Source organism: Tauraco erythrolophus, chromosome 21 (assembly GCF_009769465.1).
Source record: "Tauraco erythrolophus isolate bTauEry1 chromosome 21, bTauEry1.pri, whole genome shotgun sequence".
Taxonomy (NCBI): Eukaryota; Metazoa; Chordata; class Aves; order Musophagiformes; family Musophagidae; genus Tauraco; species Tauraco erythrolophus.
The window spans coordinates 12,434,144-12,459,988 of record NC_141485.1 but is presented as its reverse complement, the minus strand read 5'-3'; the positions used below and the strand labels follow the sequence as shown (position 1 = coordinate 12,459,988).

General features: G+C 45.6%; 2 protein-coding genes across 3 annotated transcripts in view; one reads left to right on the top strand and one right to left on the bottom strand.

The window, feature by feature from the left end:
* Positions 1 to 757: 757 nt before the first annotated feature.
* On the top strand, positions 758 to 14,188 carry LOC104373755 (nuclear pore complex protein Nup88). Of its 2 annotated transcripts, XR_015222762.1 has the most exons (18): positions 758 to 994; positions 1,330 to 1,499; positions 1,951 to 2,076; positions 2,286 to 2,372; positions 2,994 to 3,170; positions 3,618 to 3,801; positions 4,239 to 4,389; positions 5,104 to 5,202; positions 5,353 to 5,443; positions 6,386 to 6,487; positions 9,036 to 9,194; positions 10,393 to 10,518; positions 11,089 to 11,154; positions 11,399 to 11,479; positions 11,690 to 11,816; positions 12,207 to 12,325; positions 12,533 to 12,652; positions 13,552 to 14,188. XR_015222762.1 is itself a non-coding variant. In XM_086624601.1 (17 exons), the coding sequence occupies exons 1-17, from the start codon at positions 758 to 760 to the stop codon at positions 12,594 to 12,596; spliced, it is 2,166 nt and encodes a 721-aa protein (XP_086480727.1). In that variant the 3' UTR covers positions 12,597 to 12,759. The 2 variants fall into 2 exon arrangements, 1 of the variants encoding a protein (XP_086480727.1); XM_086624601.1 differs by lacking the exon at positions 13,552 to 14,188 and having other exon boundaries at positions 12,533 to 12,759.
* A 2,710-nt stretch (positions 14,189 to 16,898) lies between these two features.
* Positions 16,899 to 25,845, bottom strand: part of RABEP1 (rabaptin, RAB GTPase binding effector protein 1) — a 48,567-nt gene continuing 39,620 nt past the window's right edge. Inside the window, exons 10-18 of the mRNA XM_086624484.1 lie at positions 25,273 to 25,377; positions 24,386 to 24,502; positions 23,033 to 23,131; positions 21,449 to 21,589; positions 20,547 to 20,736; positions 20,199 to 20,254; positions 19,208 to 19,306; positions 18,262 to 18,378; positions 16,899 to 17,145 (exon numbers count right to left, since the gene is read on the bottom strand). Of these exons, the coding sequence (XP_086480610.1) occupies positions 17,044 to 17,145; positions 18,262 to 18,378; positions 19,208 to 19,306; positions 20,199 to 20,254; positions 20,547 to 20,736; positions 21,449 to 21,589; positions 23,033 to 23,131; positions 24,386 to 24,502; positions 25,273 to 25,377 (1,026 nt within the window). The 3' untranslated portion in view covers positions 16,899 to 17,043. The remainder of the gene's footprint in view (positions 17,146 to 18,261; positions 18,379 to 19,207; positions 19,307 to 20,198; positions 20,255 to 20,546; positions 20,737 to 21,448; positions 21,590 to 23,032; positions 23,132 to 24,385; positions 24,503 to 25,272; positions 25,378 to 25,845) is intronic.

Here is a 25,845-nt window from a genome sequence, read left to right as displayed (position 1 = left end):
TTCGAAAGTTCCTTTTCCAGCCTTGTGCAGCGCTACGTTCCCTGGCCACAGTTCCATCAGCACAGCGACGCACACACGCTTCACGGCCGGACACCAGGGCTACCTTTGCTGCTGTCTCCTTCTTCAGCGCTTTTTGTTTCCTGCAGGCTCTCCGGAGCCCGCGGCAGCGCCGGGGCGCGCACTGACCTGTGCCGGGGCCGCCGCTCCGCCGAGGCCCGGCGGGCTCTGCCGCCCGCCCCGCAGCGCCCGCCACTCCTGCGCCATCACCTCCCGCACCAGCAGCGCGCCGCCGGCCGCGCCGCGCGCTCCCTGCCCGGCCCGGCGGTACCGCTCCAGCAGCCTCGCCCGGCTGCTCCGCAGCCTCTCCACGCAGCGCTGGGGGGAGCAGAGCACACGGGCCCCGTCAGCGCCGCGCGGCGGCCGACAGACGGCTCCGAGCGGGGCCACCGGCCGCCGCGGCGGCGCCGCGCTCTCGCGAAGAGGCGCTGGGCCGGGGCCGGGACCCCCCGCCCCGCGGGCCCGCCCGGCCCCCGGCCCGCGCCCCACTCACGCGGCGGTAGGTCTCCTGCCAGGGCGGCGCGGCGCGGCCCTTGTACCGCGCGCGGTGCCGCCGCAGCGGCGCCTCCATCGCCCGGAGCCGCGGGGCGCCTCTGCCGCAGTGCACGCCGGGAAATGTAGTCCCGGCGCGGAGGGGGCGGGCGCGGCGGCTGCGCGCGGCGGAGCTTGACGGCGGCGGAGCTTGACGGTGGCGGCGGCGATGGCGTCCGAGTGGGGCCCGGCGGAGCAGTGGGGCGCGGCCCTGTCGCAGCACGCGGTGCTGAGCCGCCTCCGCGACCGCGCCCCCGCCGCCGCCGAGCGGCCGCCGCTCATCCGCAACCTCCTCTTCGGCCTCGACGGCGACCTCGTCCTCTGGGACGGCGAGATCAGCGGCCTCCGCGCCATCGGCCTCCGCCGCCTCGGCGGGCCCGACGCCGCCGGGCTCAGCCGCTGCCAGGTGTGGCCCGGCGCTGCGGGGGCGCCGTGAGGGGCCGACGGGCCGCTCAGGGGAGACCGTTCCCGGGGGGGCGGGGTGGGTGTCGTGCCCGGAGCGGGGCCGGGGGGGCCGGTGCCGGAAGGGCCCTCGGTTGCCCGTTACCCCCCAGCCCGCCGCCGGGGCGTCTCTCCGCGGTGACGGCGATCGGCTCCGTGCTTGGCTGTGGCGGACACGAGTTTTTGCCTCGTTCTGCACCTCGCAGCCATTGTAGAAATCCCCGTCCACAGCACAGACGTGCTCTGCTCCCGTGAGCGCCTGTGATGGCTCGTGCTCAACTGCCATGTTGGTATTTTCAGACCCTGCTCTGCATAAACCCGCCCCGGTTTGAGGTTCTTCAGGTGCTGCTGAGCCCCACGCAGCACCATGTGGCGCTCATCGGCACGAAGGGGCTCATGGTGCTGGAGCTGCCGAAACGCTGGGGGAAGAGCTCCGAGTTTGAAGGCGGGAAGTCCACGGTGAACTGTAGGTGGGTGAGACCTCCGGCCGTCCATGGCATCCTTGCCCAGCCCTCGCTCCTCTACAGCCTCTCCCCTCTTGGGGCCAAATGGGTCTGGAAGGTCCTGGCTGTTATCGGGGCTGTAGGGACAGTCACAAATGCAGGGTCAGGGCCCTGCTGATTGTCAGGTGACCCAAATGAATGGCCTTCTACACGTGTTGCCAATGCTGAGGAGCAAGGTGCTCCTCTGTAGTACTCTCCAGCCTTTCTGGGGTCTTTCAGCCGTGGTAGCTAAAAGCATGTGTCCAGATGGAAATAACGAAGGGCTTCAAGTTAAAGCTGTCTCTCCAGCTTTAGCAATAGTACAGCTAATGGCTTTGAAACCTTTTAACTGGGTTTCTAGCTCCTCTTGCCCCAGCTTCCCTTCAGAAGTAACTTCTGTATTTCTTGTCACAGTGCACATTCCTGCTCTGTATTTCAGCACTGTTCCGATTGCGGAAAGGTTCTTCACAAGCTCGACATCTCTGGCTTTAAAGCAAGCTGCCTGGTATCCGTGTGAGACATTGGAGCCTCATATTGTGCTTTTGACTTCAGATAACACTGTAAGGTAAAACCCGTTTGCAGTTGATTAAGTGTTTTTTGTCATAGCTGATCTGATTTTTTGCTAGATATTTGTGTCCTGCTACTCTTACCAGGATTAGCAATAAAAAATAGGATGGGAGAAACTTTAGACAGATACCATTTGATGTTCCTGCACCAACAGGAACAGTGCAACACTGGCAGCTGAATGAACATTCTGCTGTTTCTTTCCTCTAGGTTTTACAGTCTGAAGGTACCTCAGACACCCATCAAAGTGATTGCTCTTTCAGACACTGAGGAGGAGACTCTTACAATCAAAAAAGGGTTTGTGTGGCTTCTTGTATTTTGAAGTGCTTTTGACAGAATAAGCTCTGTGTTCTCTGTTGTGTTTTTAATGACTAAGTGATAAATCTACCTGAAAATCTGATGTGATTTTTTTCATGGGCTTCTTCAGTGCTAGGACTTCTTCCTAGCACAGTAACTGCACTTTTTTTTTTTCTTTCTTTTTCCCATCCATCTAAAAGTGGTAACAAACTGTACAGTCAAGTGTTTGTCAGAGTAGTCATTTGAAAAATATCCATTGGCTTTAAGATGGGGTTAAGAAGGGCTTTCTGAGGGGGGAATGCAGAAAACAGATGATCTTTTTATTTCCCTCTCGGCCTGTTTGGAAAGGGAGAACTTGTGGATCTCTACTAGTCAAGTCACAGCCTGATGCACACCCTCCTCTTTTAACCTGTGCAACTGGGCTGGCTGGTCGGTGTCTTGCAGAAATGAGGTACCGTGAGGAGGACGTTACGTGCAGGGTTTGCTGCTGAAATAGCGTATGTCAAAAGACTGATGGACAGGTGTTTGGCGGTAATTTGTCAGCACAGACCGATGGGCCCAGTGAAACACGTGTTCTCACGGTCATTGCTGACTTCAGGTCTTGTTCTGCCTCGTCCCCAGGAGAGCCTATACGGCATCGCTGGGAGAGACCGCGGTGGCGTTTGACTTCGGCCCGCTAGTGCCGGTCCCAAAGAACGTTCTTGGACAGCGAGGGACTGAAGACGTGTTGGCCTACCCACTTTACATTTTGTATGAAAATGGAGAGACATTCCTCACATATATCAGCCTGCTACAGAGGTAGGATCACATTCAGCCTCAGGTTTCATTTGCACTTGTATGTTTGTACAACGTTAGGGTTGGAGAGCCATCTCTCAGTTTTGCTAGGACAATTGAGTGATAAAGATAATTAACTGGAGCTTTCTGTGGGTACTTTGTGTTCTTGTATGAAAATGTTTCCTCTTGAATTTGTTGAAATGCAGCTTGCTTGCTTTCAAAGCATAAAACGTTATTACTGAGCTCGTTTCTTTTGTGAGATCTCCACCAAGTAGATGTAGTGCAGACTCTTAATCTGCAGAACTCTGGGTTGCTACTATCTAATGGAAATGAAACAGAACTCCAACCATGGGGGTTTGGGTGCTTTTTTAAATCATCTTTATTTTGTAGTTACTGTGCACCAAACTCCCGCAGGCCATGGGTAACTGCCATTCCACACCTTGTGTTGTGAACACATCTTCTTTATTCCAGCAGTGGAAACCTTGGCAAGCTGCTTGGCCCTCTGCCCATGCACCCTGCTGCAGAAGATAACTATGGCTACGATGCCTGTGCTGTCCTTTGCCTGCCTTGTGTTCCAAACATCCTGGTGATTGCCACCGAGTCGGGAATGCTTTATCACTGTGTGGTACTCGATGGAGAAGAGGATGATGAGCAGGTACCTCGTCTTGGTTTATTTCCATATGTATTTTTGTTTCTTTAGTCAAAGTTCCTGGCTGCAAGATGGCAGGATGCCTCGAAGGGAATGTCAAGTGCCACAGCTGCATTCTTTTATAATGAGGTAGTGAGTCTTCCTCCTATTCCAGCCAGTTCCTGTGAATCTCTAATGCTTTTATTTTAAATGTCAGTTCTGTGTATCCTGTTGGTAGATCAGTTTTTGATCAAACTTGCTATGGACTATTTTAAGGAGGGTCTTCTGAGAAGAAACCCTGTTTCTCAGCTAATTTTTTTTAAGTAAAAAAGGGAAAAAAAGGGAACTACTTTCCCTGACAATTAATACTCTTGCCCTATATTATGTAACTCTTTCTTGATGCTGCTTATGTTAGCGTTTCTATTTGAATGATGTCTCACAGAAGAATTCAATGTTCTTTACAGTCAGAAAAGTCGTGGGACCCAAGATCTGATCTTATTCCTTCCCTGTATGTGTTTGAATGTGTTGAGCTGGAACTTGCATTGAAAGTGGCATCAGGAGATGAAGAAGAGCCTTTGGAGTCCGATTTCTCTTGCCCAATCAAATTGCATCGAGGTAGGGTTGTTGTTCAGGTTGTTGTTTTTTACTTGCTTTATTTCATGCATTTAGGATCAAGCTATTTACAAATTATCATTGGTGTCAAGCAAACAGTGGTATTGGAATAAGGATTTGCCTGATGTCTTCAATAAAGCTTTGGGAAGAGCAAGCTTGGGAGGTGCTCTAGTGTTTACTCAAGGGCAGATTACATTTGGTCACATAATACTAAATTCTTTCAGCTGTGGATTATAAAGTAGCGGGTGTTGTGTCTGTGATGACCTAAGTATGTAAGCAAGTGCTGTGGGGTGGTGATCCTGCAGGAAGAATGGGTATCTTCTTATGGGACTATTTGATGCAAGTATGGGGCAGGAGCTTGGGTAGGACAAAGAGTTTGGGTCTTTTTGAATAAGCAGCTTGTCAGAATGCTGGTCTGTTGGCTTTACCTGATCTTCCCTTTAAAAATCTAGTGGATTGATACAGGCGTGGTGTGAGAGGAATAGTCCAAAACACTTCATCAGGTGTTTCAAGCATAATTTAATTGTCTGCAGAACTCGAATAATGTGGCTAACGCATCTAGCTCAGGTCTTGGATGGGGACGAGTTAGTACTTGCAACAAGATGTTGCAGTCTATGTAAAGTCCAGTCAGCATTAAAGTGTTCAACAATGCAGGTTTGCAGCATGATTTTTTTCTCAGTTCAGAGCCTTCTCTTTCTTTGGCTGTTTACATTTCAGATCCGAAATGTCCCTCTCGATACCACTGCACACACGAAGCTGGTGTCCATAGCGTCGGGCTGACGTGGATCAATAAACTGCACAAATTCCTTGGCTCAGGTGAGTGGCGAGGCTCTGCTGCATGTAGAGGGGCGAGAACACCCCTGCACACCTGCCTTTTGCTAGTAACGAGTTGGCGGATGCGGATGATACTGAGAATCCCTTACCCTGCAAAGCGGAGCTCATGCTTTGTGACAAATCTCTTTGTAGATGAAGAAGACAAAGACAGTTTACAAGAGTTGGGAGCAGAACAGAAGTGCTTTGTTGAACACATTCTTTGTACAAAACCGTTGCCATGCAGGTAAAAACCAAACCCTTTCTATTGCTTCCAAATCAGTGAGTTGCTATGGAAAGTATTTATGATTTGCCCTCTTTTTGCAGCTTTCTTGCCATTAAAAATAATGAAGTCAGCTCAAAAGAATTCAAATAATACAAATAAATAATTGGTGCATCAGGATTCTTTATGCACAGTTAGGGAAGCATAGGGAAGTCTGAAAATCATCTGTCAAACCAGCAGAAATTGCCACTTCCATTTACTTGACCCCAGACAACTCTGAGGCTTGGTTTGGCTAAGGGTCCCGAATGCTGACATGTTCCTTTTAAACAATGCCTCGAGAGAACATCTGGTATTTTTTGAGCTTAGTCAGGCTTAAGAGGCATCATTTGCTGGGCTATGTAATACACCTTTGTCTGTATGCTTTATTTTTCACTTTTTTTGAGGCCTAATCATATCTGTGGATTGCTATGTATTAAACAGTAGGAAAATACAGAAAAACTGTTTATTAATAGGTGCTGAGTCATCTAAAGGGTTCCCTAAGCCAGCACAGATGGTGACTTTCCACTGGTGTTAGCAGTTACCTGGGCAGAGGGCATTTGGACCACCAAGGTGGCCTGCAGAGCACCTGCGTGCTCTCCTCTGGAGGTCCGTGCCCTCGCTAGAAGCGGGCAGTGTTTCCTGGGGCACAGCCGGGTTTTGCTTTCTGTCACAGTCAAGTTGCACAAGTGCTTCCTCTCTCCAGCTGGATGAGTTTGTCCTGGTACATCTGACTGCCAGTCAGATCGTGGGGTGTAAGAGTAATTATTTTGCAGGACTCGTTCTGGGGAGTGGTTCTTAGCTCAGTGAAAGGGGTCTGGCTTAGGCCGATTGCTGTAGATAAAGCTTTTCCAAAAGAGTGAATTTGCACAACTTCAGGAACAAAGGCCTTTTCTTGACCTGGTAATTCTTGTGTTCTCCTCCCTTCAGGCAACCTGCTCCAATTAGAGGATTTTGGATCGTTTCTGACATCCTGGGTGCCACGATGATCTGCATCACGAACACCTATGAGTGTATTACAAGGCCTCTCTTGTATGTGGTTCTTATTTTTTTTTTAAATCTGTGCCTGTTCCATGAAAAGGATGTCAGGATGTAATTTTTTTATTATTACTGTTCTTTTGCTCCTTTCACCCCAGAGTTCTGCACTTCTTATAGTATCATAGAATCATAGAGTGGTTTGGGTTGGAAGGGGCCTCAAAGATCATCTAGTTCCAACCCCCCTGCCACGGGCAGGGACACCCTCCACTACACCAGGTTGCCCAAAGCCTCATCCAACCTGGCCTTGAACACCTCCAGGGATGGGGCATCTACAGCTTCTTTGGGCAACCTGTTCCAGTGCCTCACCACCCTCTGAATGAAAAATTTTTTCCTTAGATCTAATCAAAATCTCCCCTCTTTCAGTTTAAATCCATTGCCCCTTGTCCTGCCACTACACACCCTTGTAAAAAGCCCCTCTCCAGCTTTCCTGTAGCCCCTTTAGGTACTGGAAAGCTGCTATAAGATCACCCCGGAGCCTTCTCTTCTCCAGGCTGAACAGCCCCAACTCTCTCAGCCTGTCTCCATAGCAGAGGTGCTCCAGCCCTCTGATCATCTTCGTGGCCTCCTCTGGACTCGTTCCAGTAGCTCCATGTCCTTCTTGTGCTGGGGACTCCAGAGCTGAACACAGTATTCCAGGTGGGGTCTCATGAGAGCAGAGTAGAGGGGCAGAATCACTTCCCTCGACCTGCTGGCCACACTTCTTTTGATACAGCCCAGGACACAGTTGGCTTTCTGGGCTGCCAGCGCACAGTGCCGGCTCATGTTGAGCTTCTCACCCACCAGCACTCCCAAGTCCTTTTCCTCAGGGCTGCTCTCAATCCATTCTCTGCCCAGCCTGTACTTGTGCTTGGGATTGCCCCGACCCACGTGCAGGGCCTTGCACTTGGCCTTGTTGAGCATCATGAGGTTCTCACAGGCCCACCTCTCCAGCCTGTCAAGGTCCCTCCCTCCAGCGTGTCCACAACACCACACAACTTGGTGTCATCTGCAAACTTGCTGAGGGTGCACTCGATCCCACTGTCCATGTCACCAACAAAGATGTTAAATAGCACTGGTCCCAGTACTGACCCCTGAGGAACACCACTCGTCACTGGCCTCCACATGGACATTGAACCGTTGACCACAACTCTTTGAGTGCGACCATCCAGCCAATTCCTTATCCACCGAGTGGTCCATCCATCAAAACCATGTCTTTCCGGTTTAGAGACAAGGATGTCGTGCGGGACAGTATCAAATGCTTTGGATAAGTCCAGGCAGATGATGTCAGTTGCTCCTTCCCGATCCATCAATGCTGTAACCTCATCATAGAAGGCCACCAAATTAGTCAGGCGGGATTTGCCCTTAGTGAAGCCATGTTGGCTGTCACCAATCACCTCCTTATTTTCTGTGTGCCTCAGCATAGTCACCAGGAGGATCTGCTCCATGATCTTGCCGGGCACAGAGGTGAGACTGACTGGCCTGTAGTTCCCTGGGTCTTCTTTTTTCCCTTTTTAAAGATGGGGGCTATGTTTCCCCTTTTCCAGTCAGTGGGAACTTCACCAGATTGCCACGACTTCTGAAATATGATGGATAGTGGCTTAGCAACTTCATCTGCCAGTTCCCTCAGGACCTGCGGATGCACCTCATCAGGTCCCATGGACTTGTGCACCTTCAGGTTCTTTAGATGGTGTCGAACCTGATCTTCTCCTACAGTGGGCGGTTCTTCATTCTCCCAGTCCCTGCCTTTGCCTTATGGCCCACAATGAAGTTTGCCAGCACTCCCTGGCTGAGTGCTTAAGTGTTACCATTGTAGTTATTTACTATTGGTAAGGTGTTTGTAGGGGATATAATTAATCTGTATCACTTACTTAATGAGTATTAGGACAAGAGTTGCATCAAAACTTCTTGGCAGTATTGTTGTTGATGGTTTTTTGTTTTTATAATGAAGAGTCTGCAAATCCAAAACGTGTTTACAGGCAGCAGTATAGAGGTTCTTCATGTGGGCACCAAGGTTATGTTTGCATGAAAGGAAAGAAAAAGTGGGCTCTCAAAGTGCTTTGAAAGCAGTGGGATTCTAGTGTGCATTTCGAAAGCAGCTTTCCTGTGGGGGTGGTGGGAAGATGCAGATACAGTGTGGTAGCTTTGCCTTTGCACAATTAAGTGAACACATTGAGGGGATGGCAGTATTTTCAGTTCATTTATCACCAAGGGCACTGTTTAATGTGTGGCAGGTACCTTCTGCAGAGCTAGCATTAATGTCAGGTTCTCTTACAGACCTTTGATTTTTATCTTTTTAAGTATTTCTGTATTAAATAATATTATTTAATATGATTATGATTATTTAAATCATAAATTATTACATGATTCTTGCTAGCTTCGGCTGTGGGGATGTGGGGATGTGACCTGTACCAACCTTGCCTAGAGCTGGGTTTACCACATAATTGAAATATTTCCTCTTACTGCTGTAATACATGAGTTCCACAGTGGATGAGTTCCCCACTTTAACTACCACTTAAACTTTTCTGCTTTAAACTGTGCTCTCCAATGTGACGTTCCGTGGCAGAAGCACAGTCCATCCTGCATCCCCTCCCCTGCTGTGTACCAGAGAAGACAAAGATGTTGCTGTTTCCCCTCTCCGTATCCTGGCTGAGTCGCAGCATTCGTTTGAGAAGCACATCCGAAGCCTCCTGCAGCGCCGTTCTGCCAATCCCTTGCTTCTGAAGTAAGTGATGTGTTTTCCTAGGGGACCCGAAGAGGGAGGACTCTGGGGAATACTGTGTGTTCATCAGCTCCTGACGGAACAGCACGTTATCTTGGACACAGCAATAGTGGGGGTGCAGCTCCTGCAGCTGACGTGTGCCTCCCTGTACAGGGAGGACATCAAATCCAGTAACGACGGGGGTTGGGAGGGAGAAGCATCTTGCTCCAGTCCCCTGCTCAAAGCAGGGGTGACTGCAGCTGATGGGATTGCTCATCGCTCGTCCCGTTGGGCTTTGAGTAGCTTAAGGGATCTTGGGATTTCCTCCTGTAAGAAAAACGATTGATACCAAAGGCATTTAATTATAGTCCCTCACTTCTGTAACTGAGCCCCGAGAGCCCTTACCATAATACTGTGAGCTGTTTAGCCTTTCACAGCAACATGTTGCTTGGGGTATAAAAACCCGAAGCATCACTACAGGCTCAGGGAAGAGTGGCTGGAGAGCTGCCTGGCGGAGAAGGACCTGGGGGTGTTGGTTGACTACCGGCTTGATATGAGCCAGCAGTGTGCCCAGGTGGCCAAAAAGGCCAATGGGATACTGGCGTGTATCAAGAATAGTGTGACCAGCAGGAACAGGGAAGTGATCCTGCCCCTGTACTCGGCACTGGTGAGGCCGCACCTGGAATATTGTGCCCAGTTTGGGCCCCTCGCTTTAAGAGAGATATTGAGCTCCTGGAGCGGGTCCAGAGAAGGGCGACTAAACTGGTCAAGGGGCTGGAAAATAAAACTTATGAGGAGCGGCTGAGGGAGTTGGGGCTGTTTAGCCTGGAGAAGAGGAGGCTGAGGGGAGACCTGATTACGGCCTATAAATACTTGAGAAAAGATGGTGGGGAGGTGGGGGAAGGGCTCTTTACATTAGTGATGGGTGATAGAACAAGAGGAAATGGGCATAAGCTTAGTCAGGGGAGATTCAGGTTGGATGTTAGGAAGTATTTCTTCTCTGAAAGGGTTGTCAGCCACTGGAATAGGCTGCCCAGGGAGGTGGTTGAGTCCCCATCCCTGGATGTGTTTAAGAAAAGGGTGGATGATCTACTTAGGGATATGGTTTAATGGGGATTAGGGACAGTTGGACTCGATGATCTCTACGGTCTTTTCCAACCTAGAAATCTATGAAATCTATGTTGGAGTAGGATTGCAAAACCCTGTCTCTCATATTCATCAGGTCTGCTGATAAAGATGCTGCACCTCCCCCTGAAGAATGCCTTCAGCTTCTTAGCAGAGCCACACAAGTGTTCAGAGAGGAATATATACTAAAACAAGATCTGGCAAAAGAGGAAATTCAGCAAAGGTAAGGCAAACCCCTCATAAATATGTGCTATGCAAGGTCTTCTCTGTACAAACAACATCACTAAGTATTGAGCACTCATCCTCTTCTGCTGGATTAGCCCTTGTAAATTAGTAAAATGTACTTGTGTAAGACTAATGGAGTACCAGAACTGAAAACTGAGTTACCAGGGAAAGCAAGGGTGAGTGTAATACTTGATCTCTGTAGTGGCTCACAGAGGAAAGAAAAATAAAGTTAAGCACACACACACATAAAATACTTCTGTCTTGCTGGTGTCAGGCTGCCTGCGGGTGGCAGGAAATCCTTTGACCTCAGCAATAATCCTGACAAAGCTGCAAAAAGAAAAATTGCATTAAATAAGTCTTTGCTTTTTCAAATTATTTATTTATATTATAAAGTTAGGACAAAATGGAGGAGTTTGTTCTCACCACTGCCCATTTTTCAGTGTCTTTAGTTCTTTATACTCCCAGGAGCATTAATCACATCTGTCCTGTCTTCTGTGTGGCCTAAATCCTGGATTGAACTGGATTGCTGTTGTGGGTGGTTTGATTTTATGTATCTTTATATTTTAAGAGTGAAGCTGCTGCGGGCACAGAAGAAGAAACAACTGGAAGATCTTAATTACTGTCGAGAGGAAAGGTGAGTATAATCTATCTGCTTTTACCAAGTCAAACCTCAGGAATGACAGACCTTTGTACAAAAAGTTTTTCATACAGGGTCCTGTGTGCAACAAGTGAGAAGCGAATGCGTTTCCAGCTCTGATGAAGCGTGTAGGCTCGCTCCCTGCTCCAGCTTGCTTTTTCAGGCTCCTTGTCCTGTTTCCACATACAGACCACCCTGCATGTAAATCTAAAGTAAATAAACATTTCTCACTTGCATAAAGGAAAAGTTTGCGGGAAATGGCTGAGCGCCTGGCTGACAAGTACGAGGAGGCCAAAGAGAAGCAAGAAGATATTATGAACAGGTGAGCGTGAACTACAGCCTGTTGCATCACGGATAACTTGCTGTTGTGTAGACAGTTGCAAGTGTGGTAGAACAGAGCAGGCAGGAAGCATCACCCTGGTTTGCGAGATGATTTGGCTTCTGAAATTCTTTGCTGGGGCTCAGTGGTGATTTTCCAGTACTAGTTCAGGTCCAGACCGAGTAAGCAACGTTTCTTGCTTTGCACCTGAAGGATGAAGAAAGTACTTCGGAGTTTCCACGCCCAGCTTCCTGTTCTATCAGACAGTGAAAAAGACATGACGAAAGAATTGCAGACAATACGTGACCAGCTGCAGCGTTTGAGCAACACTATCAGACAGGTGAGGTAACAGATGACCTGGCTGGTAAGTTACTGACATCTCCTCACTCGCACCTAACGGGAGTGCTGACAAAACACTGTCCTTCCAATAGAGCAGCTTTGTGCTTTTGTTAAATTAGCACCAACAGACTAAAATAACTTCTGATCCTCCTTAGTAATATCCACAGAACCTCTGCAACCCCTTACAGACCCTGAGAAAACCTACACACCTTCCGCAGTCTTAGCCCTGGCTTTCTCTTCTCTTCTCTTCGTGGGAGGAAGTGTGCAAAAGCAAGCAGATTTTAACCCCAAAAGAATGGGAATTCATTGCAGTTTGTAACCGTAACAAGCTTTCACTTTGGCAGGCAGGACCAACACTGACTGGGGTCTTCTTTCTGTACGTGACTTCCAGGTTAAAATGAAAAAGGAATACCAGCAGAAAAAGATGGAAAAGGGTACCAGCCCCCGAAAACCCAGCATCGCCCTCAGTGCCTACCAGATCAAATGCATCCAAAGCGTCCTCAAAGAAGAGTAAGTTAAAGCTTGGCTCCTCCTGTAGAATTCCAGCCTTGGCACTTACATCAGCAATTCCATTCAAGGTGGCAGTCTGTAATTAAGAGAAGTGTTTGCAACAGTGCTCCCACTCTCTGCTTCTACCATATGAAGTATTTTCCTTCCTGATAGGTCTTGAGCAAAAATGACTTGCAGCCTTTTGACTTGAATTTGTTTTTCTTGAAGGGGAGAATGCATAAGGGAAATGGTAAAACAGATCAACGACATCAAAATCCGTGTGAACTTCTAAGGCGTCCACAGTGAGGAACCCGCACCGAAAGGCTGGATGAGCTGTAGTTTTCTCTGGTATTTCTCCTTGTATATTTAACATTTGTATGTTGAACGATTCACCTTTTACTTACTACTTTGTAAAGATGGGCTGTGAAATAAACTACTTGTGTTAGGACTCCTTACGTGCTGGGGGTTTTTTGCTTTTTTTCCTGGGAAGGAGACTGCAGCAGGTATTTTGAACCTTAAGCATGTTGCAGCATCACACTTACAGCTAGCTCAGGAGTGTGGGAGGGTTTTGCTGCCCCCTTCAGAAAGCTGCCCGGGGTTACTCTGGGAGACATCTCCTACCCGTGGTCCATGGCACGGTTACTGCGGGGGAGGCCTGCGGCACAAGGCACAGTAGAAAGACCAGAGAAGCGCACACACTTCAGCAGCTTTTTTTAATTTGGAACACTTTCTGCATAAAGGACACACCTTCAATACAATTAACAAATGGTTACACTTGAATCCTGTAGACAGCAGAACTCTACACCCACAATTGCACAGGACACCAATGGCTTGGTTCACTGGAATGCAGTAGTAACTTCCAAACACTCGCTTTGCCTTTATCAAAGATGGCTCTTGACATTAAAAGGCCAATTATTTATCTGCTGCAGACAAACCTGAGTGGACAAATAACTGTCCCCTCCCCCACCCCTTAGAAAAGGTGACATGGCCAAGCTCAGTTTTGAGAAGTAGTACTGCACTGCTACAACCGCGGCACGGCGAGAGGTGCCGAAGGAAAGCGGTAAGGGAAGGAGGGCTGTTACCACCCGTTGGGTAACAAGGTGACCAGACATGCTGCAAGAACACTGGTTTTTGTACAGATTAAGACTACACAAGTACAGGAATGCAGACAGAACTTGATCTCGTCCTGTTTACCGTCTACATGAACAGAATCCAGTTTTCTAATCCACGCACCCTGTGTGTCATAGCTGACCTGCCAAGTTGAAAGTAGTGCCTGTTACGGCTCTTACTAAGTGAGCAGAACCTACCACCCTACTCCAATCAAGCTCCAGAACACCAACAACTGGAGAGAAGAGCATTTGTTTTTATGAGTCATACCACCATAATTCATCCTGTGAGTATCTACACCAAGAGCTTGTACCACACTTAATTTACAGACTTTTAAATTTGCAAACTTGTCACATGCTTTTTCTTTTTTATTTTTGTTTTCCTTTAAGGACCCCTTGAGTTCAGCAGAAGCTTGAGGCACTGCTTCTGAAGCTGCGCTTTCCTTCCCCAGGAGGGACAGCCTCTGGGTTAGCAGGACAGCTGTCTGCAGTGAGCACATCTCCCACCACTTCTGTGAACCGCCAGGCTCTAAAAACAAGAAGTTTGCACTGGCTGGTGAAAAAGGGCCCTCGCATTACAGCGGTCACAGCTCGTACTCAAACAGCAGCAAAGGTGTTTGGGTGCATGATGGAACAAGGTGGTAAAAAGGCAAAACAACCATACAGGAGCTGTATACCCTTCCTCTCCAAAGCACAAGGAAGTTCCTTCACTGACTCATGCGGTGCCTGGTTTACAAGCCAGGAAGCCCGTGGTCTGCAGCAGCCCGTTCAGGCGAGTCTTCACTCAGCCCCCTTCGTGCCCTACCCCGGACCCCTGCAGCCTCCTCTAACCACACCAACACGCCGTGGCCGTCCGCTGAGAAAAATGCACGAGCACAGACACGGACACACGTGCACACACGTGCAAAACTCCTTCGGCCACTGCTGTATTTGTCACTGTGCCCGTCACAAACCGACGGCGAGTGTGTGCTCGCGGACTGAGTGCCCCTCTGCTGCCCTCCCCTAGGGGCTGCAGAAAGGCTCCCTGCAGCCACCTGCAGCCTGACAGTACCACACCGGTGGGAGGCCGGGTCCACAACTGTTAAAAAACGCGCTCAGGGAAAGCCACGCCGGCCACGTAGTGCCTGAAACAATCCGAAACGCTCAGCCACAGCCACGGTCGCTTGGAGCAGACAGGGAGGCAGGGCTGCTGAGAGCAGGCACTGACCCACGGGCAGCAAGGGATGCAGAAAGGCCATGACCAGCTGCTTGCCTTGCTCTCTTGCACTAGGACAGTCCAGAAACTCAACCAAAAACTCTTCTTCTGTACAGGTCTTCAGGTGCATTTCCTCAAGTGTTCAGCTTGCTGAAGAGATGTATAGGATTTGTTGTCGTTCTGCTGTACAACAACAGGCTTCCTTAAACCCTGCTGCACAGGTTAAGTGTCAGTAACCAGTTAAGAGTTTCCTTTGGGGAAGGAAGGGACCACAGGAAAAAGCTTTTCATTCGGCAGCTCCCATTAAAGGCCTATATTTTTTTCTCCAAAGTTAATCCAACAGAACAGGACCCTGACCATTCAAAAATTGAATGCAAAATATCTGGTATTGGATTTATGCATCAGGAGGCAGCTGCTGTCACCTCACATTTCAGCAAATAGTAAAAAAGATTAAAAATCCCAAAATCTCATCATAGCCAATTAATAAAGAACCTAAACCACGTTTCAGTTTTACTTTTAAGTGAAATTAAGTGTCATCTGGAAGATGACAACTCTGCCATCTATTAGTCTAGTCATTACTAAGGTGGGAAAAATGGCTTTTGGGTGTCAGGATTATGAAAGGAATTAATTGCTAGGGTGAATAAAATGCTTTAATTCTTGCAATGAGTGACATGGAATTGAGCTTGTACGCTGCTTCTTGGCTGTTTTTAAGGCATTCATCTTCAAAACCACGAGTTCTAATTTTATGTTAGTAGCAGGATATACACTGCCAAAAACAGGATTTAAGCACTTAAAATACAGTCATGTGCATTACAGTTTGGAGCATTTTCTGTCACTTCTGGTTTTCTTCATCACCTTCAGATCCATGGTCAAGTACGTAAAGAAAAAACAACATGCAATGGAGGAAAGTCTCCGTTATAAATTTTGGACAGTAACAATCAGCTCCTTCAACCTCCTTTCTTTTAATTGAGTTGTAATTAGAGGCCAGTTCAAGAACTCGATTTGCACCAGCAGCATTATCAACACCTGTAACTGTACATGAAACCACTGCTATCCAACCGTGTGCCTGAAACTCCAACAAGAGGAAAAAGAGGAGGAATGGTCGTGTTACCGCCGAACATCCACAGAACAGGAAACCCAAACCTAACACCTGATAGATGACAAGAATTTCTTGCCTCTGCTGTCATGTTACATAAAGTCACTTCAATGTATGGTTCTAGAAACACACGACAGTGTCGGAGTCAACTCTGCACAACACCACGACCCCAGGCTTCCCAGTAAGAGATGCACTGTGCCTTTCCAACTGGAACCAGCAGAACAATGCAGCTCCAGCACGTGTGCTCTGTGACTCAGTGCAATCGCTGTTTTGCTACTCTTAACGCTGGCCCAGAAGAGGTGGGTCAAGCTGACTGCTTCAACTCAGCACCTTACCTTGACACCTTCCAGCAGATGCTGACAACTTTACATCTGGTGTCATCCACCGGAGCTACGCAGGCCCGTGGAAACTTAATGCCAGTGCTCAGACAACGCGTAGGGTTTTTACTAGCCTTTTTTTTTTTTTTTTTAAATGTAGAGAAGGGATTATAGGTACTGCTCAGCTTATAGAGATGAGAAAGAATCAGTCGTAGGTTCCCTATTCTAAATTACATTTGTGAAAAGAGATTACAAAAGAGTGCGTTTCTTGTGCTTTTCCTTAAGTATCAGAATTCAACAGAAAAATTTCAAGGAGCTAAATTCTCAGTAAATTTTTCTCTTTTTTTGGATTAGCATTTATCTGTTCAGGAGACACACAGCTCGCTCATGTCCACCACATTTCAGCAGCATTCAGATTCTTCAACACAAAGTCAATGATAGGAAAAAAAAATAATTACTGAGTTATGAAATAAGATCAATATCCAGTGTCCTGCTAATAAAGTCATATTTTAATATAAAATATTCATACAGCATACTCTACACCTCATTCTCTCTGCTAGCTGAATACTGTTACTGACTAGTCAAACAGAAAAACTTCAACCACTTGGCTCTTCAATGTTTTGGAGGGACAATATGGTTTCCAGCAGCTACTTTGATCACAGTAGTGGGGGGAAAAGAAAGAGGGAAAGACAGGGGGTAAATGTTCCAAAACTCTCTATTAGGTTACGAAGTCGGCTGAAAGAGGGAAAGTTTTTCAGAATGTAAGGACTGATCCCACTCAGTGGAACACGAAACACCGCACTCGTTAGTGTTTCCATTACAAAGTTCTCCTTCCTACACTGCAAGTCACCCTTGTGCTCTCTTCCTGCCCAGTACGAAACCCTTTTCCCTCTAGAAACAAAACTTCGTCATTGCTCCCCTCTGTTGTCTTCTGCTCTTTCGGTTAGAGTTAAATAATAATTAATGTTGCTATAAAGATGAGTTAAAAACCCCAAATGCAGCCTTGGAGCCTGTTCGTCAGGGTGTCATGTTTCAGGAAGCTGATTAATGTCCGTCAGTTTTGTGTCATTCAGGATTGCACGGATTCTCTCCAGGGAATCTGCCTGCCGGATGCGCTCCAGCTGCACCTACAGAAAACCAACAGGCGCAATGAGTTCGCAAAACGGGCCAACGCGAGACCACAGACCCAGACCCAGACCCGAGCCAAGGGGCAACGTCAGCAACCCCTAGTACCTGTGCAAGCAGAAGAGGCAGCACATTAGCATTGGCTGAAAAATGCAAGGCGTGAAGGAGCACAAGCTCCATTTAGAACCAAGAATGGGGGAAGAAGACATAAGGCAGCTGTGTTTTTACAATCAAAAGCCACTTTCTGCGGGGTTCAAGCAAGCCTTCATCATCACTCTTTCTTTTGCCCAAGAACCAGTCACCGAAACCATGCTCCTGGCGAACTGGAGGAGGTGCGTAAGCAGCGTAAACTTTCACAGAAAGATCATAAAGGAAGTAGAGACCTGCCCAACGTGGGCCTTCAAGCCTGAAAGCGACCAGGTGCTGAAAAAGCGACCAGCAGAACTGTGTTGAAATGAACACAAGGAGATCACATCCTCATTCGATGGTAATCTCTTATGTTACACAGCAGATCTCATACTATGTATGGTGGAGATGGCACAAACCATTGTTTGAACAATGAGGAGGAGGATGAAAAGCAAGAAGCAACTTCACTAGCCAGGAAAACAATAGTCTCCTTTGTTCTACCTACTCCTCCAGAAACAGCCAGAACAAGAGGACAGTTCCCTACTGCCCATCCAGTCAAACTCTGCCTAATAAACAAGCTCCTGTACTCCTGCTTTAGTTTTTCAAATTAACCTGAACACTTGACTCAAAAAGTTTTAATTAATAACAATTTTTGAAAATAACATACTGGAAAAACATCAGGAGATGGACAACGAAATGCTAGGGCCTAAATGTGTCATCAGTTATGGTTTGCTACAGTTCCTTTGTGTACAATAATTGTGTATCTTTGCCGCTGAGAATCGACTGGAATCAACTAATCAGAATAAAATCCCCAATAGGCTTTAATACTAATATTATCCTAGGAATACCTGATCAGTTTACTGTGCTCATAACTTTTAAAATAGTTCATAAATATTTTACATCATATAATTTACAACTGCTACTTCTTATTTTACGCAGATCTGGAGAAGAAACAAAAGTAGCACCTTAAAAACTGATTGCACTTCCCTTACCTGAAGCGTCTGAGAAAGCTTGACAAAATCTCTCTGCACTTGCTCGCTGACATCTAACTCAGTCTGCAACCGCTGAGCTTTATTCTTCTCTTCAAACACCAGCTGTTCAAGGTTTGCCTGAAGAGAAAGAGATTCTTTATGCTGTGCTTGAACTGAACAAAAAAGCAGAAGCTTGCATAAACTGATTAAAGCCCGATACTAGAGCAAAGAAGCCTGGTTATTCCCAGAGTCCTGGCAAGAAATCAAACCAATCCCTCTTTCGACACTACAGTTTTCCTAACTGCAAAATCGGGGGCTGATATCCACCAAACGTTCTCATGATTAGATGGGTTAAAGCATGGAAAAGCCTCATGTCTTAACAGCACTGTGTCCAAGGACCTCAAAATAAAACCAGCACATTTCTGGGTTTGAATGGAACATGATCAGAAACGAAGGGCAGTAGCCTGCTGGTGAGAACACAACTATTACTGTCTCGAGTTTTACCCAGAAACATCTTTGGGGGTGCAGAGGGGGGAAAAAGGAAGGAAAAAAAAATGAGAGAGAGAGAGAGAGATCATATCACAACTAATTCATCCGACTGCCAAAGCAGTGCTCCTTCCACCAGGAAGAACAAAACGACATTTATTCACAAGAATCAAGGCGTTCGAACCACGGTTCGGTCACTCAGGAAGCTTTCTAGATGCAGAAGTGTCGCTGAAGCCAAACTTTGGAAAGAACCCAAAAGAGATTCCAGGTCGCAGTACGCCAGATCCACAGCTTTACAAACCCAAGCACAGAGGGACTGGGATGAGGACTTCAACTGCATCCAGTGGACACTACTTCACTGCCAGAACGTTATCAACATTCGAAAGTTCCTTTTCCAGCCTTGTGCAGCGCTACGTTCCCTGGCCACAGTTCCATCAGCACAGCGACGCACACACGCTTCACGGCCGGACACCAGGGCTACCTTTGCTGCTGTCTCCTTCTTCAGCTGTTCCTCCAGAGCGCTTTTTGTTTCCTGCAGGCTCTCCAGTTGCTGCAGGTTTTCCTGGGAAGAACTTTCCAACTATATTATAATAATAAAAAAAGTATTAACTAAAACTCCTAACATTTCAATTTCTCACAGTCCCTCCATAGAGGAAATAAGAGCCCAAACGTCTTTCTTGGGACTTCAGAAATACACCTTAGTTATCTTTCCTAGGGACAGAGAAAAGACCTAAATAACACATCTTTCTCTCCATTTATTTTTTTTTGGAGCTGGAGAGAAATGGCCAAACTTGACATTTAGGTTATTATTAGATAGCCTACTATTAGGCAGGAATTAATTAATCCAATTATTTAGGTTACAGATCAATAAACAGACAAAACATCTTTTAAGGAACAGACTATGAATGTGTCCCAGTCCTACACTGGCATCCATACAGCTATTCTCTCCTTCAAAGTTCCAGGCGTGTCTTTACGCGGTCCCTTTGAAATGGTCACAGAAGCCACACAGGGGCATCTACATCCTTAGTCGATACCACGAGTTGTAATAGACTGAGTGTCCAGTACGGTGTCAGTGCCCTCAGGAAAGAAAATCTGTGCGAACACATAGACTGGTGTCCCTTCTTACAGAAAGCAAAGGTTATCTACGCAAACGCCAGCCCTCCAGCATCCCAGAAGCATGTTGAGATGAAGGAACCATAACGTCATGTGTTTCAGAATTCTCTCCTTAGTTCAGCTCTCTTCCCCTCCCTATACTGGGCATACTAAACATCATACAAAAAATATATCTAAAGTGTTATTGATGCCTCAAAGGCAGATGAGAAAAAAGGTTCATTTTCTCTGATATGAAGAGATTGATAGCAAAGACAGTAGTAGTGTCACTGATAGAACCAGCAGAAAAAAAAATCCTATTCTCTTTGTTTAAAAAAGAAAAATATCGAAAATAAAAATCCCACAGTGAAAGTGCTCCTTACCTGTTCCTTTTCCACTTTTATTCTTTCCAGTTCGGCTTTTAAACTGGAAATGGAAGCTGAAAACCAAGAATATTAAAGCTTAAATGCAAGAAAAACACAAGAAACTGGACATACCCTGTTTACTTCTGTTAATATTTAATGGAGAATTAAGTACGTGCTACATCAAAGGTACCTCAAAAGTAAACAAAAAACTGTACTTCTGTTTTCAGCTGCACAGCTTTGGTCTATCTGCTATGAAAAATGGATGGTGTTTAAAATTCAGATAAGTCTACTTATCACAAAATCAAGCCTTCACTTCTCTTACTAATTTCTAATATTCGTATTTGGAGACTTTTACCAGGTGCTCACCTATTTCCTCTTTGCAATTCTCTATTTCCAGCTGTAGAGTTTCTTCTATATTTTCCTTCAAATACTGTTCAGCTTGAATCTGTTCTTTTAAGAATAAAATCTCCGCCTTCAGTTTCTCCTCAAGGTGATCTGCTGCTGTCCGCACACTAATTATGTCTTCACGATATTTTAAAATCAGCTCACGGAGCTCCTGGATCAATGATTAGCAAAGATTTGTATCACGATCTTCAGAGCCACACAGTGCTATCTTTATCAGCATCCAAGCCAAAGGCTAAGTTATGCTACCCTGAGGTTTGTCCCACCATCCTGCATCCAGCAAGGCACTAAAACAAAATCACAAACGGTTTGCTCGGCCATAGCAAACGAAGAACATGTAAAGACTGATGTCTCCACAGGCTTATGAACCTCTATCCCCTGCCCTTCACCCCTCCAATCTTTTAAGCTTGACTTGCTTGAGAGTCAGGGAGTGGCAATGGAAAGGATGGCAAGGCTTATCATTATTGAAGGCTCAGGATTATTAGTGGTCTTAATGCCTGGGCAGAAATTCAAGTGACTGACTACGCCTAATTTATGGAATCAATACCTACACTGGAGCCATAGTGACTGAATACTTGTGTGCCCAGCTGCAAAATACACCTTAACCTAGCTGAGTTGGGATAAGACCACTCCCTACTGTCAACAGAGCAGTTGTCAGGCCACAGTTAACTCGTTTTGTTATTATCTGTCCATACCCTGAAGCATGTTTATGGCACAGTGGGATCAGACGGCTGATTTTGTACATCACAGGGTTAAAATCCAGACTATCGTGCATTGTGCTGTTTGAGTCGGCTTTTTGATAAAGATCCTTCCAGTGAGGTCTAGTCCCATGCATCATTTCTATTAATGACTTAAAAATCTTTTACCTCTGCTGCTTCTGGTAGAATGAAGTCTTCTGCTTGCTGTAAAGACACATGCAAGCTATGTTTTCCTTGAAGACTCTCATTATCTTTTTGCAGTCTCACCAACTCTTCTGAAACCTGCTCCCTTGACTGTGTCAGGACAGCCTCCAATGTAAAGAAAAGCATAAATTCTCACTCAGGGTCATGCTCAGATCTCCTCACGTCCCATTTGCTATCATTGCTTTCAGAGCCCTGGTGCATTGATATTCTTTGTAAAGAAGGGAAACAAATGTTTGTGTGGATCAACATGATCTTGCCTGGCCTATGCACCAGAAATAAAGGCAAGATCAAGCTTAACTACACAGGCAGCTAGGAGGAAGCAAGTGATACATACAGCATTGTTACGTCTCTCAGTTTTCTTCCGTATTTCTCCAATAGCTAGCTGTATGGATGGAGGGGGGTGGTGGAAATCACACCTGATTTCGAGAACTGGCAGCGATGTTTACTAAAATCACCCAACAACTCAGCTGTAAGACCAGGTTATTCAAAACTTTAAACGTTCAATCAAACTTTCAATGCTAGGCATCTGCCTCCCACTGTCCTTTGAGGAAAACATAAAACCAGCTGATTCCTTGTGAAGAAAAAGGATTAAGAAAACAAAGTTTGCTTGAATTACAAAAGAAAAAAATCCGGTGAACTTTTCTGAGAGGAATGATTGCTTCAGTATAGGGAAACAGGGACTTGAACTCTGACAGAGGTTGCCCTTTGTATTACAGGCAGACAACATGAAAAGCATATTCAGATCAACACATTTTCTGAATCTCCTGCATCTCCATTAGGCATGCTCTCATGCAGAACATCAAGCAAAACATCCGTGCAAGCAATGTCCTGATGTCCTACGGACAATCCCAGGCCCTAGAAACGCAATACTGGGATTCACGAGAGAGAATGCTCTTAGTCCTCCCAGTGCTGGGCAAGGGAGGAAAAAAGAAGAAACTTGATTCTAATACAGAACAGAATGAATTGCTCTAAGGAAGTTAGACTTTGTTCTGCCCTAGAAAATGAGGTCATAGTCCTTTTCTTTGGCTTAATTCCTACAAGACGCTCAAAATAGCTTTAAAAAAGTAAGTTCCCATACATATCTCTTCCTGGGTGTTAGGGCTGGTATTATAAGTCTGACCTGTAAAAACACTGAGTGTTCATCTCTGAAACTTGAGAAAATACTCACTAGTGATGATACTTGTGACGAGTCCTAAAAAATTGTCTTGGGAAAGTCTATTCTGTCTTCAGATCTGAGATGAAATAAGACACTACATGGCCATGGAACGCACACAATGAATAAGGGGGAAAAAAGCAGTTGACTAGTGATCTCCATATTGATCAATATGCATACACACAGAAAATACGACAGACTGACCTTACAAACTGTTAGGGGTCCAGCACTTGCTATCAGAGCTTACTTGGTCAGTAACATTCCATGTTACGTGCACAGCTCTCTCCAGCCAAGCTGGGCTGGGCAGCAGGACAAAGCCCCTGACAAACACACCGAGCTCCAAAGGTCAGGCAAACAGTGCTGTTCAAGTGAGCTCTGGGCTTAAGCTGTCTTACCATTTGCTCCTGGACATTCCTCTTTGCTTGCAAAAACGACTGCTGCAGTTCGCCGAGGAAGTTCTCCGACTTTTGACATTTAGCCATAAGTAAAGAGATCTTTAAAAAAAAAAAAAGAAAACCCCCACAAAGATATAACACATGAAACAGATTTTGAAGAAATAACCACTGCAGTTCTCTTGCCTGTTATCATTACGACGTATACTTTGAAATTCCAAACAATTCCTTACTCAGTAAAGCAGCAATGCAGCTCAAGTTAGTAAGAAGAGATGCTCTGCTTTTATACCAGTAATATACTTATATTCTATTTACCAAACTCTAAACAACAAATAAACAGTTAATTCTAATCAAACTTGAAGGTAAGCCAGTTCAGAGACACTGAAGGGAAACTGCAGAGCTACTACCTACATTTTCAGCATTTTCTTTAAAGTAATTTTTTGTACCTTTCTCTGAAAGCATAGATCTTCAAAAACTTTACAGTTAAATTATTCTACAACACAACATGCTTAACAATTAGATTAAGCATTACTTAAGAGCACCCTAGTACTGACAAAAGAAAGAACACAAATATATTCCTGTCATCTGAGACAGACCTTGTCTAATGACTACTGTTTCTCTAGTAAGAAAAAATACTGGGTGGGACGGAAGAGAGAAAGTCTTGCAGCTCAAGTGAAGTAAATTCAGTGTTTTGTACACAGCATCGACCTCATATTGTAATCTTCAACACGCCAAAGGTGATGACACTTTTTTTTTTTTTTAAAAGCTATGACTACCAAACACCATCTTTGGCTCCATAGTTCCAGGAAAGTTATGTACACATCCTAGACTGAAAAATCTTTTCAGCAGGCTATTGTTTCCAAGAAGTCTAGAGTGTATTTTGGACCAATTACTGTTACTGCCTGCTCAGATACTCATTAACTGTATGTCTTCACAAGTCCATTAACTGGGTGCAAGAACTGATGACAGCAAGCAGCACGAACAGCACCACTCTTCTACTGACAAGGACAGCGCCCAAGAACACAGGGCTACTTTTGCATGTTTAGGTGATTTCATGCACAGGTCAATTCAAAGCCCAAACACTAATTCCAATTATCACTTCCGTAACGGATTCCAAGATTAGAGATGAAACTTCAGGGCTAAAATTGGATAACATTGATATTAGAGACTTAGCTAGAAACTGGCAGACTCAGGCGGAGCATAACTAATCCTAGAAATTCTTATTTTTGTTGCCTCTACAGCAGGTAGTCCATCCATGTCTAACAGAAGACAAGAATTCTTTTGAATAACATTTTATTACATTCTTTTGAATAACATTTTATGATTCCTACCATTTTGATTGCAAAATGCTTGTACCTGATCAGAAGAGTCCTCAGCACTTTTTTTCATGTAATCCTCCAATTCCTGTTTATCTTTCATTGTCTTTTCCAGCTGGTCATTAGCCTGCCTCAGCATCACCTGCAGCTTTTTCACCTGTGTTGTTACACAAAATAATTTAATTTTCCATTTTTTCCATGCATTCTTTCCATTTATTTCCTGAACACAAATATAAACCACCCCATTGCACCCCCAAAACACCAAATGAAATCCCCGAAAAGCCTATGCAACCCAGAAGTTCCTTTGCTGCTGTTCTGCAATGCTCCGCGTCACGGATTACACCTGTAACGAAACACAGGACATCAACCTGCACTGGACCATCGCCATGTAAAGGCTTCAACCACTTATTTCAAAGCAGAACGTGACTCGTGCCTTCCGGGCTCATCTGAAAATTGTGCTTCAGTATATGGCAGGAAACACACATCCCCCGATACTGTACAGTCATTTTATGCTGCAAGGATGAGGTCCTCTAATTTTCCCTTTGCTCTTAACAATTCTTGCAGTATCAAAGATAATAGAATTTAATGCATGAAAAGCATTTTAGAACATAAATTATGAAAGATACTGACTTCAGCATGGGCACAACACTTTTTATAGAACAGTGCCTTTACTGCACGGTCTTGTAGCACTGGATAAAGTGGTTCTCCAAGGTGAATCCTTAAGAAACAGGTACATGTGGTGCTCATGACCACATAACAGTAACAAATCAGGTTATGCCAATAAAATGTCAGAAGTTATCCAGATTTTAAGCATGCTGACATTGTTCAACTAAAGCCAATGAATAAAACAGCCAATGGTTCACTGTTGCAACCTTAGTAGCATGAACAACTGCAAAAGTCTTGCTAGAACTTGAAGAGAAATCCCACCTGGTCTCTTGTCTCAGCCTCCTGAATCTGGATACCTTGCAACTGCTTCTCATAATTTGAGCACATATCACAGCGTCTACCCAGCTTGTTGCCTGCATTCTGCACCTGGAGAACACAGAGTCATCACCTGCCATAAAGGCCACAACATTCTTCAAGGAATGCAGGAGTGCTACATACTCTCAGGTGTGTTGCGTGAACGCAAAATATTACTCATAAAACACAGTGGCAGAATCATGGAATGACAAGATTAAGTTGCTCTAAAAGGAAAGGATAATGTAAATCAGCGGCAGAACATCAGCTTTTCCTGGCTCGAGTCCCACTTTTAGCACAAAAGCAATAAGCCACGACATGCAAGAGTTCATCAAGTCATTCAGTGTGTCCTTTTGAAATATATTCCTTAATTACCTGTACAGAAACAGATATCTCAGAGAAAAGCTTTCAACAGACCATAGCACTTTTTCCATGCAGTTATTTTATATTACAAATCAAATTATAAACACAATACTACAGCATTTGGTTTTTTTGGTTTAGGGTTGGGTGTGTGTGTGTTTGGGTGTGTTTTTTTTTAAATCA